General features: G+C 41.1%; 1 protein-coding gene across 3 annotated transcripts in view; it reads left to right on the plus strand.

Annotated features, from left to right (window-relative positions):
- NUCB2 (nucleobindin 2) overlaps positions 1-12,437 on the plus strand; it is a 449,912-nt gene that overhangs the window by 9,698 nt on the left and 427,777 nt on the right. For all 3 annotated transcript variants that reach the window (XM_078681045.1, XM_078681047.1, XM_078681046.1), the window contains exon 2: positions 10,524-10,670. In XM_078681045.1, the coding sequence (XP_078537171.1) occupies positions 10,524-10,670 (147 nt within the window). The remainder of the gene's footprint in view (positions 1-10,523; positions 10,671-12,437) is intronic.

The raw sequence follows: 12,437 nt of genomic DNA on the forward strand, positions 1-12,437 counted from the left end.
TCCATATCTGTTTTATGCTATTGCATGTTTTCATATTTATTTTTTAAAATAAAGATATTACAGCAAAAGTGTGCAGTGAGGTCACATTGGTTATGCCTTATGAATATTAGGAGACCAGTATCCTTGTTTAATGTAATTGTAAAGTGCATTCTGTGAGTCAGTACGCAGTGTTTTTTTTAATATTGTGTGCTCTGGAATTTGACCTTTGCATTGTTTTAATGAATGTGTTTATTAGTACTGTTACTCTAAATAATGTGTACTGGTGGCCACATTTATTGTCTCTGCAATGTCATAAATATATAGTTGTTTTGTAGCTATGCAGTTAGGAAAAATAATTTTCCTAACTACACAACAAGCTGCAGCTAGTCTTCACTCTCATAAGCGTTTGCCCATTAGTAAATTGGAAGGAAGTATTACACCATTCAATGTATTAATAGTTTCTCTGTAATTTATGTAATCCTCACTGAAGGAGATTGTGAAAACTTCATAACATTAAACTTTGTACCTTCCTAGAATCTTATTAAAAAGCTTACAGTTCAGTAACAAACGTGTTCCTCTGTTGGCACATGAAATTCTGGACTAGCTACTGTCTTACCTCTTGGAGCTTTATGACCTATAAAATGTCACTTTTTTTTTACTTGGGGAGGATTAAGGAGAGTTGGATAAAATGTGTCTGCCTTTGAGCTATCTGTTTGGATCTCCATTGGCGCAGACACAGTATCTGCTTTTATTCGTTAATTATTTTTGATCGGTTTAGATTGCTGCCCTATAATGAGACAGGGCTGATAAAGTGTAAATCACCTTGGTTGTGTTAGGTCTTTAAATACTAACTCCCCTGCGTGCCCCACACATCCCTCACAAATTTGACAAGATGAGATGCAACAATTTCAGTAGAATTAGTAAGTTAATATGAATTAACAACTGCACTCTGGGCTCAGGCTATCCATGAGCCGCAACCAGACCCATCTGTGGCATGCCCCTGGGCTTTTCCCTGAGCTCCACTCTCTTCATTTCATACATGGCACATTGTCACCATTGTCCTCCCCTTTGGCTTCCACATTCCCAGTTGATGTTGTCCTTGGAAGACACACCCACCACCCAATCTGCCTTCATCCAGTGCGCATCCTCTGTAGCCAGCTGCATAAGCAGTAACTGACTAAAACTAAACAGTAACAAAACCAATAAAATAGTCGAGAATAATCAATCAGAACAACTAGAGAGTGAGGGAGGGAGGCACTCTTAGTCCCCCAAATGAATGTGCAAAAACAACAGGAGAGTGGCTACCTAGAAACTGGTAAAGGGAACACACATATGTTTGTTATGAGAACCCTCACTCACCAACATGGTTGGTGACATGCCTCATCATAGGGTCCCCACCAAGGAAACCGAGTGCCTCCCTGGTGTGCTACGACATATGTGTGTTCCCTTTACCAGTTTCTAGGTAGCCACTCTTCTGTTGTTTTTGCACTGTTCACAAGAGATCACTCGCTCTGGTCACCGGCCTGGTCTCCTGCCGATGTAGGCACTGCCCTCCTTCCCACAAAGTTGCCAGAAACCAGTTAGACAACCAACTTTAAATGCCCAACCATGTCAACACAGTATTGTCAACATGCTTTCTCATTCTTACGATGCTCAGGAAAGTATTCAGCTTGCTCTTGCTCAATGTCAGTTGAACAGTGATACCAGCCTTCCCTATCAGCATACTCAAATAGAGCAACTCCCTCTATGTGGGCATCGCGGCTAAACTCACCAACAGATTCTAGGTAGTGCAAAATGTACCCTCCAGACTCACAGACAACATATCACTCCCAGCCCACTTTACCAAGCACTTGAAAGACTTCCACTTTCTACCAATCCAGAAACGTGCCCTCTTCAGACTTCTTACTACACCTACATAAACTGCACAACCTGGGCCCCATGTACCTCAAAGACTGAATGAGTTTCCACATCTCAACCAGACATCTGTAATCAGTCAGCTATCTACTTGCCTTCTCCCTGAATCTGGCGAACCAAAGCTGGAGACTTCGTCGCCTTCCAAATTGCACCCAAAGCCTGGATCAAACTCCTTCTCTACATTGGATCTGCTGAATCGTTCTTAAAGTTCAGGAAGAAAACCCCGGGTGATATGCACACCTTACAAATAAGAATGACATAATACACCCCTTTGCAATTACTATGGGTTTTATTCTTTTTTTGGGAATGGTCTGCGTGGCATGTCTAAGATTATTAGCATGCATGTATAAGTCTGTACTGATGTACTTTATGATATCGAATGACCTTTTACTGAATGCAAATGAAAGGTATGGTTTACAGCTACTAGCAATGATACTGTATTGACTGTGTTTATTTTGAAAAATGACTGTGGAAGCTTCAGAAAGCCAGTTTTTTGGATGCCGTTTTAAGGTTACCAGGAAGCTACAAAATTCTAACCTTTTACAAGGCTGTGTAATTTATTTGAAATATATCTACTTGCTCAAACGACAAGATGCTTCTGAGATCTACTTGTCCTGTAAAAAACATTTGTCCCATTTGATGCAATGTAATGAGTTGCAAAATGATGACAGCATTCCCATTATATCAGAGCTATGATAAGATTATCTGAATAAAGCCAGCACTCGTATTGTGTCAAGGTCTCAATTGTGCAAGTCTCTGACACACCTTGCTGACTCTACAGGACTCTGACCAGGCTCCGTTTGATTCACATCTTTGGATATTAACAGGCTGAGCATAGGCTAGCTTTCTGATTATCCTAGGTTTCTGAATATGCTAGCAATTTTATTATATACCAGAGATCTGACTATATTCGAGTGCAGGACATATTATTGCTCTCTTTCGTAGTTTAGTCTTGTGAATTGTTCTTGCAAGTTTACTTTTAAGTGTTCACATTCACAAAATGTTTCTGCAAATAAATTCAGATTCCGCTTGAGGCCAAGTGCCTGGGCAGCCAAATCAGGAATAATGAGATAACCCTCATTCAGACATGCTATACTTGACCACATTGTGTAATTCGTGGACAGATTACTTCCCATAACTGTAGAGTAGCCCCCTTGTTTGCAAAAAAGTGCCATGTTAGTGACAGGACATTTACAGTTTTTACAACCTGATAAACTCTGCAAACTCTCGTCAGTATCAAAGTTATGGCCTATCTATCCATGTAAATTTGGCTTACACATGCTAAAGTTGTTTTTTGTCTTAGACAAATATTTACACTCGTGAAGACCTTCTCAGAGGCTGGAAGTAGGTAGGTTCAAAGGCCAGTTCCAAGACTGGGCTGGCCTTTGAAGTTGAGTCCATCCAATAAACATAAATATTTAAGGATATTCATCAACTTCGTAACATTTCCTTGCCACCCTGAAAAAGGCAGGAGTAAAACGTGGTCTAGGGTGGGAAATGTTTTTTTCTATGAGGTACAATATTTCCTCTGTGGAAAACAAAGAAATACAAGTTTTTAACAAGTATATCGGCACTTGCCCTGCAGATTGTACATGTTAATATACTCATGTAATTTGTGCAAATACTAAATTCACAACAGCACATCTGCAGCTGTCGGAGTTTTCCAGGCCTACTTCGGGAAATTGTTGAGAATTCCTGAAATGTGTAAATTTGTACTGATGCCTTTTCAGTCAGTTAAAAAATGCAAACTTTGCTTATTAATGTGCAATGTGCTTTTCATACAAAACCAACTACAAGATACGTTGCTTTGGCCCCGCCCCCTACAAACATGCCTCTCTGTTCTCCTTTCCCATCAATACTATACACAACTACACTTACCGGGCTGAAACATCATTATGTTGAGCTGGTTCAGTACCACAGCAACTCAAAAGTAAAATGCAAACAAACATTAGCAAAGCCAGCAGCTCTGGACGGCACTTTAGTTAAAAATATTTTTGGGTACATTTTATGCCTACAAAATAAAATCGGCAATCTTGCCTACCTTATTCTGCAAGTATTTTCATTAAATAATTCGAGCGTGCTAGAAACATTTTGAATTACCACATTGTTCAATTTTGCAAACATGTATACCTTTTTTAGGTCGAGCATTCAAGACCTCTTTTATATACTTTAGTATATACTTATATGTTGTATATACTTTAGTATAACTTATGTGTATGTACTTTGTGGGCTCTGGAGAATAGCCCTCGGACTTGTCTGCTTCCGCTTGGGGACTTTTTTCTGTTCAACTGACTATTAAACTGTCTTGATAGAAAACGACCAGCAGAAGTCCGTAAAATACCAGAATTGCTTTCTGCTGACAGACTATCTTTTTTTAGGTCGAGCATTCAAGACCTCTTGTATATACTTTAGTATATACTTATTATATACTTATATGTTTATGTACTTTATGGGCTTTGGAGATCATCCCTAGGACTTGTCTGCTTCCGCTTAGGGACTTTTTTTTCTGTTCAACTGCCTCTAGAGAAAATGACAAGCGGAGGTCACTAAAATACCAGAATTGTTTTCTGCTGAGAGACTTTCTTTTATTTTCCTGGCAACTGCCTCTATTTACCTTTCTTGATGGCAAACAACCCTGCCTCTATTTACCTTTCTTGATGGCAAACAACCAGCAGAGGTCCGTAAAATACCAGAATCACTTTAGCATTCTCTAGATTCCAGTCCATAGAAATTGTCTTCCACAAGCACCCGTAGACAATAATATTTTTTTCAAATCTTGTATATTCAGTGATATGACCAGCGCGGTCCTGGTTTTTATATTAAAAACAGAGCTTTGTACTATACCATTTCCCGCTCAAAGGCAATATTTCTCTCCATGTGTTCCCATACCTAGCGTGTCTCGCAGTTTGGTGCTTACTTTCCCTTCATTTTGAAGAAGAGTAGATGTTTCAGCACCCGGGCTAATGTACTGCATAGCTAAATACATTTAAAGTCCCAAAGGCAAGACCGATTGCATTGCAAATGCTTCTTTTGTATTGGAATCACTCCCATTCAAGTTAAGAATACAATTGATTATATTTTTAGAGCTCTTACTCTAACGATAAAAACTTTGCAGTCATGAGCCATATATTCCATTTTGAACATCTTATACTTATGGATGCATAACCCTCCTTACAAGCAGACACTATTCTTGTCCTCTGAATAAAATAAACATACAGACTTGTTGTCCTTGACCCTAAACTATATGTTCGGGTGTTGGACGATAGGAATTCCAAAACCTTGCGTTGGGTTCACAGAAGAAGATACTACAAGTCTTTACTTCCTGCCTCATTCTTCGCAGTTTGCTTGAATGATAGACTGTTAGGCGTGGGAGGAAGAGTTTTGAGTTGGTGTGTGAAGGTGGCCAGGTGCGTACTTATTGTTGTGTTTATTTACTTAAAATTCTAAAAGTCTACATTTTGATAAAGATTAAATGGTGAGCAGCGAATGCTGGCACAGCGATTAGGCCCTGGAGAGCTGCATTATGAGTTTGAACTCCGTTTTCTGTGTACCAATATGGTATTCGGTTTAAAACCGCTTTCTTATCGTGATGGAGAGCATTTTTCCATAGTGCACACTGTTACTGTGCATTTGAACATGGTATTACAGATGCAGACCAGCAGATTTGGTTTACTTGACTGAAATGGAACCAGTTGGTGGTAGCCTGTGATGTTTCTCCCACTATCGTTCTGTTTAATGGATTGCACGGTTGTTATGGTGAAAAGAGTGTGCAGTCTACTGTATTGCATCATTTTAATGTGACTGGTCGAACCAGAACTTGATTCATCTTTGGAATTTCAGGTAACCTGCTGTATCAGGTCAACAAAGTTGCTTTTTCCAGGAATACTGCCTTGATGTAACTGTATCTCTCTACTAGAGACTTATGCTTGGCAGACTTGATTTTGACCCTTCATTCGAAGAGCCAGAATGGGAGTACGCTCCTTTCGAGTCCTGGCTCTGGCCTAATGGAACTCTCTGCCTCTTCAATTAAAGATCCAAAACCACTTTAGCTTTCAGAAGCTGTTAAAGACCTGGCTGTTCTCAGCCTAGGCTGCATCTGTCCTCCTCTATGGTGCACTGGCTTACTTTTTGCTGCTTTTGTCACATCATTTATCAGCACCAGGAAGCCCCTCTGCTGGGGCAGCTGAACGGTTTAGAAATTCTTTTTACATTTGTTTGATTTTGTAGTCTGGTGGGTGTTTTTAAAGTTGCATTCAAGTAACTTGATTCTTTTTTTATTTTTTTATTTTCATGATCTTTCCAGTTGATATTGAGTTAATTGTGTTAGACCTGACATCCTTGGCAGTGTTTCCTCTGGCTTTAGGACTCTGCCCACTTTACCACTCGTTTACCATTGCTTACCCATACCCAATTGGCATATTTAATTTTCATATAAGTCCCTTGTGAAGTGCACTGCATGTGCCCAGGGCCTGTAAAATAAATGCTACTAGTTGGCCTGCAGTACTGATCATGGCATCCTCTTAATTAGCCCTTTAAACACTTCATATATGCCATTGCAGTTCATGTGTGTGCAGTTTAACCTGCCATGTCCACGTGGCAAAATAAACCTTTTGCTAGACCTAAACCTTCCCTTTTTAATGTATATAATTCACCTCCAAGGAAGGGCCTAGACAGCTCAAACGGCAGGCTGCAGTGTATTTAAGAAGTTGGACATGCACTTTTAAGTTTTATGTCCTGGTAGTGAAAAAGTCTTTAAATGTGTTTTTCACTAATGCAAGACCTATCTCTCCCATAGGTTAACATTGGAGTTACCTTATTAATTTTTTAAGTGTAATTTCTAAATGGGAAGAGATGACCCCTTCAGGTTTCGTGTCTCTGGAATCACAATTCCAAATCCTAACTTATGGTCAAGTTGGATTTTAAATTGCAATTCTGAAAATGGCACTTTTAGAAACTTGGCTTTTTCTTGCTTTAGCCATTTGACCCCTTCAGTCTGTCTCTGATCACATGACTGGGTGTAATTGGCAGTTGGACTTTGTGTATTCCTCCTAGGTAGCCACACACAATGGGAGCTTAGGTGTGATTGAGTGGGCCTTCACTGCCAGGAGGGGGAGCTAGGCGCAGCCTCACTTACATCTGAAGAGGCTGTGTCCTGCCTCCACAGCTGCATGCCCCCTGTAGTTCGTCTGGAGCCAGGGCAGAGCGTCTATTCACCTCAAAGGCATGCTTCTAGAAACTTCTCCCCACTTCCAAGGCTCAACTGTGTATAAAAGAAGGAGCTCAAACACCACCACTTCAATACACTTCTAGATCTGTGGATACTCTGCCAGAAAGGACTGCCACTCTGCTGGACTGCTGCTCTGAAGGAACTGCTGTTCTGCTTTGCTGCCCTCATGCCTGGGTGAAAAGGACTGGACTTGCATCTCTTGAATCCAGAACCCAAAATGACTCCAAGGGCTACTTGGCTGGCCTGATCTGAAGTTTCTAGGCTTTCCACAACCTTGCACTCTGCCATCTGTGAGTTTACCCTGCAAAGTGGTGCTATTCTAGTCCTGGACCCTTGGAAGTGGGGCTTTGGTGCTTGCCAGTGGAGCCAACACATCTTCTATGCAGAGCGCTTAATCTCCGAACAGATCTGACGCATTGCCAGTGCTGCATGGATTTGACCTGTCCCAAAGACCCGCATAGCCCCGCAGTTCCTGGAAGTGCCACATCGCCCCAAAGGCACGGCACATCCACGTCCCATCTCTTGCCAATGGCAGTTTCGATGTCCATGCCAGGCTCCGCATCGAAGCCTCACAGCTCCTCAGAACTGGCACATTGCTAGCTGCGCTCCGCATCTCCAACACCAGACTTCACATCGTAAGCGCCGGCAACAGGATCCTCGACTGCGATACAACAGGACCTCGCACAGCAGCCTCGACGCATATTGGAACTGATGCATCGCTTCAGCTCCCTGTAACATCTTCAACGCAGATCCACTGATTTGATTGTACTTTGTTCAGCAGGCCTAATTGGGTCTGTGTAGCCAGGCAGTGCTCCAAAGGGGCTGTCCTGAACTTGTGACATTGTCCCGGTCCGTTGCGACGATATATACACAATGGGTGCTTTGTGCTTTTGGACGCTATGTTGACCTAAAACTTGACAATTGAATATCTCCGGTTCTACTAATTGGATTTTTGTCTTTTTGATCTTGATCTATTCATTAAATTTAGCTCTATTCTTCTAACCTGGTATGGGATCTTTTTTGTGTGGTGTTTTCACTGTTTTAGTGTTGGTAGGGTTCCACAAGTAGTTTACACATTGCTGATAAGTTAAACATGACTTTTCCGAGCCAAGCTACCAGGGGGTTGAGCACAGGTTAATTTGGGGTTTGCTTGTACCTTACCCTAACTAGGATTGTCGTTTCTGATTTCCCAGGGCTTATGCTGCAGTCCACCATTAACTCAATTTCCAACAATTGTGCATTTTGTAGTTGCTATCAAGGCTTGGAGTATATTTATAGGGCCCACTCAAATTCTCCATTTTGCGAAACTGAGCAATTCTTTTTCTTTTATGTGTATCCCCTGCTTGACAGATAATTTAGAAGTCCCTGCTTTCAGCTTCTGACCACCAGCAGGAGTTTAAATAATGGTAACCAATTATAAGGCTTCTTTCTGCTGCGGTGGGCTTCCTTGTAGAAGTGAGTATCATATCTGTCTCACTGGTGCAGGGACCCCGCTCGTCTACGGGTTCACAAATGAGGATCAACACTGGAGTGGAACAAAACCCAGGTTTATTACATCTTATGAGAGAAGTCTCATCACTCAGACACTGCAAGTGGCGAAGGGAGGGGGCTAACAAGTACAAGTTTAAACATGGCATTTATACTTTTCGGTGTCTCGTGAAACCCATTGAAACCACTTTGTCATTGTTACATAATGCTTACATAACCCCTTTGTATAATCCTTAAATGCTAAACTGTTGAATCCTGATAAGTCCCTACCTATGTCATCTTTGTAGATAGGCAAAGGTGGTTAAAGTCGTTGGTGGGCAAAAAGATTATACATATGTGTACGTAGGCCGCAGGGCAGGGCTGCTTACTCTGAAACACGAGTATTCAGTGAACACGTAACTTCTGACTTTATGAAAGTCCCAGCAGAAACACAAAATGGGGCTGATAGGCAAAATGGCTGAGAACAGAGGCTAATTTAACAAAAGTAATGTTTTTTTTACCATTTAACATCCTGCTGTAATTCACATTTCGTTAATGATAAGATTTGACTTTTTTTGCTTACTACATTGGTCTGGTGGCACTTGTACCCTGTATTTTTCAAACCTGTTTTTAGGATAGCAGGATTACTGTTGAACACTTTGCCAGAATACTTGTAAGTCAATTACTCAATTTAATTAGTTTGTTTTTCTCTATAGCACTTGATACTTCATTGGAGTGAGGTTTAAATAGCATTTGTTTGAATGTATATTGTATATATGGTTTTTGTTTGCAGCTTTCTAACATTTTAGTGCTCTATTTACAAGTGGTCAATAACTGGACATTAGCCAAAATCTGTGATTTTCCTAGCTGCCCATCTCTAGCAGACCGTGCTCTAGATGGTGCAGTTTCTTCTGCCTCTGCCTTAGCAAAGAGCATTGTGGCAGTCTTGGTGGAGGCTGAAAGGGTGATTGGCCAGCATTTTGATGGTATTACCTATGTACAAAACCTCCAAATGAATCAGAAACCTCTAAAAAATCTTTTTTCCTGCTTTACCTGTTTGTTTTGATTAAATAAGCTGATGTTTGTTCAGATTGTTAGGTTTCGCCTAAGATGGTGCTTGCGCTGTCAGTGAAATCGTTTGTTAGGAGAAAAAAAAACTTAAAACTGGCTTAAAGCTAGCCCATTACTTACCATTGATTGGGTTGGACATCACTCTCGTTTCCTTGCTTCTTATTGGTCATCACCCACCTCCTGCTTGCCTTCTACTTGCTCCTGGAGTTTCACTCTTTGTCCCTGCATTGGAGCATGGGCTAAGTCACGCTTCCTGAATGTTGATGGTGTCCTTCCACTGGTCACATGCTCCTGCAAGAATTAAAAACAAAAGTTTACATGCACACTCTAAGAGTGATGTGTCTTCTGTCCCTCTCTCCTCCCACCATCAGTGCTCTTACCCCCCCTCCTTGCCCTCCTCTTTCTCTATGTTGTGCTGCTGCTCCCTTCCTCCTCCCCAAAACCTCCCTTGTGTTGCTTACCCCATGCAAATAGCTGTTCTCTTGCTGCCCCACACGGTTACCCCTGCATCTCCCCTACTCTCTCCTGTCTGCAGCAAAAAAAATAATTCAAGCCAAATAGCTTGCGCAGATGTCTGTGCTATTGAGCTTTGTTTAATGCTTTTTGGACATATTTCAAAGCAGTTTGGGCTGCTGCACTACATGGTTTAAATGACTCAGTCAGAGCTGGCCAGGTCATAGCTCTTTTTCCCTGTACTTTAAGCCATGTTGCACAACACCCTGAGCTTATTCTTGTTACTTCTAAGACTTGTGGATATTGATGACGGTTGTCTGGAAAACCTCCTGTTCATTTCACAATCTGTTTGAAATTGTAAAGTAAGTAATCCAGTTCACAAGAATAATGTTCTTTTCTTTTTGTATTCTAGATGCAATCCAAAAGAATTGCTCTGAGCCAATATTGTTTTCTGTTGGTGATGTGTATCCTGTTTACATCTAAGGCAGTGCCAATAGATAAAGACAAGACAAAAATTACTGAAGAGCCACAAGTTGAAAAAGAGAAAAAGGAATCTTCGGTAAGTGTTGGGAAGTCCTTTTTATATGCTGCATAGTCTTCAAGTGATGCCAACGCTATTGATATTAGGGGTGGGGGACTGGGGGTGTGTGCCATTATCGTTCGGATCAAATTTTCCATAAGAAAAGTGTTTTTTGTTTTGACCAGAACGTTGGTGCAGTTTGACAAATGTTCACAAAACTTTCCCTTTTTGGGTTAGCTGCTGTTTTGATCATTTCGTGGTGATCAGTCAAGCAGGGGAGAAAAAAGGGGGTCCCAAAACACATTTTCCCCATGTTATGTCTATGGGGATTTTTACACGATTACAGCCCAAACTGCTGAACGGAATTACACCAAATTTGGCAGAAAGCTAAATGTTGGTCCAGAAAGCGTGCTTTTTGGGATTTGGTGTAAATCTGTTCAGTTGTATTGGAGATATTTAAGTTAGCTATATTTTTCAATCTGTGGATGTGAGTCCTTGCAGTGGACTTGCAGATCCTATTGACGTTTGATTTGTTGCCAACACTTCAACCAGAAAGTGCTGGCAGCCATTTTGGGACATTGCTTGAAGCAGAGTCCCACAAAAGAACATAAAAAATAAAGAAAGGGGCAGGGAAGGACCCTGACCCCCCTAGATATGGTGATGGATCCCACAGGGACCTTTACCGGGGTGGGGGGTTAAGTGGACCCACGGCAAAATTAAGCTGTATGGGTGAGTGTGGCTATGTGAGTGGCTGTATGGGTCAGTGACTGCTAGTTTGAGTGGCTTTATGGGTGAGTGAAGGGTTGTGTGAGTCGCTGTACGAGTGAGTGGGTGGGTGACTGCTTTTTTGGAGGAGTGAGTGGGTATATGAGTACTATTATGGGTCTGTGAATAGGTATCTAAGTGGTAGTGTGGGTCTATCACTGGGCGTGTAATAGTCTCTATGGGTGTGTGAGTGGTTCTGTGGATGATGTCATTAGTGATGTCACTGACCATGTCATGAGTGATGTAATTTTTGAGGTCATTTTGGGGTTGTAAATTATAGTTTGCTCAGGTAACAATAACTGCTAGATTTCGTTGGTTTAATACAAATGAAATCTCAGCCTAACTAAAAGTCCCTGTCAACTTTGGGTTTTTCAGTGAATTTCTAAGGTTTTTAAAAGTTCTATTTCCTAACTATAACGCCCCAGTAAACTTCATTTTATTTTTGTGTGTTTGCGTGTGTGTGTTTTATATATTCGTATTTACGTAAGTTGAAACACCTGTCCAGACGTAAAAAAATTGCAGCTCATCTAAAACAGATAGAACATATGTTGTTTGCCCTCCAATATCTCCTTCTTCAACATCTGTGTCTACTCCGGAGCTCAATTCGCTATTTTGTTCCATTTGTATGTCTTCCTGACTTTGTTTATTCACTTCGGTCAGTCTTTGTGTAAAACATGAATCACCCCAACTCAAGAAAATAAAAGTTTTTTACCTATGTAACACTGAATATGCGTGTATATTTTACGCTGCCATTGTAAACATATGTACGTAAGAAGTACGACGCTACCCGTACATAAAGAGAATTTTACAGCATATAAGGACATTAAGAAATGGAGCTAGAACATAACCAGTGGTTGCCCATTTTTGTGAAAAAGCACGTGTGAAGTAAGAGGATTGCAGTATTTTGTAGTTGACACTGTACCGAAAAGACAGAGGAAGTAACCAGGAGATTAGTCAGAGGCTTTTGGAATCCTGATATAATATAGAGCTGAACTCCAAGATCCTTTAGGGATTCAACATTGAAGAAGATCCGATACCCAC

Source organism: Lissotriton helveticus, chromosome 3_1 (assembly GCF_964261635.1).
Source record: "Lissotriton helveticus chromosome 3_1, aLisHel1.1, whole genome shotgun sequence".
NCBI classification, from domain to species: Eukaryota; Metazoa; Chordata; class Amphibia; order Caudata; family Salamandridae; genus Lissotriton; species Lissotriton helveticus.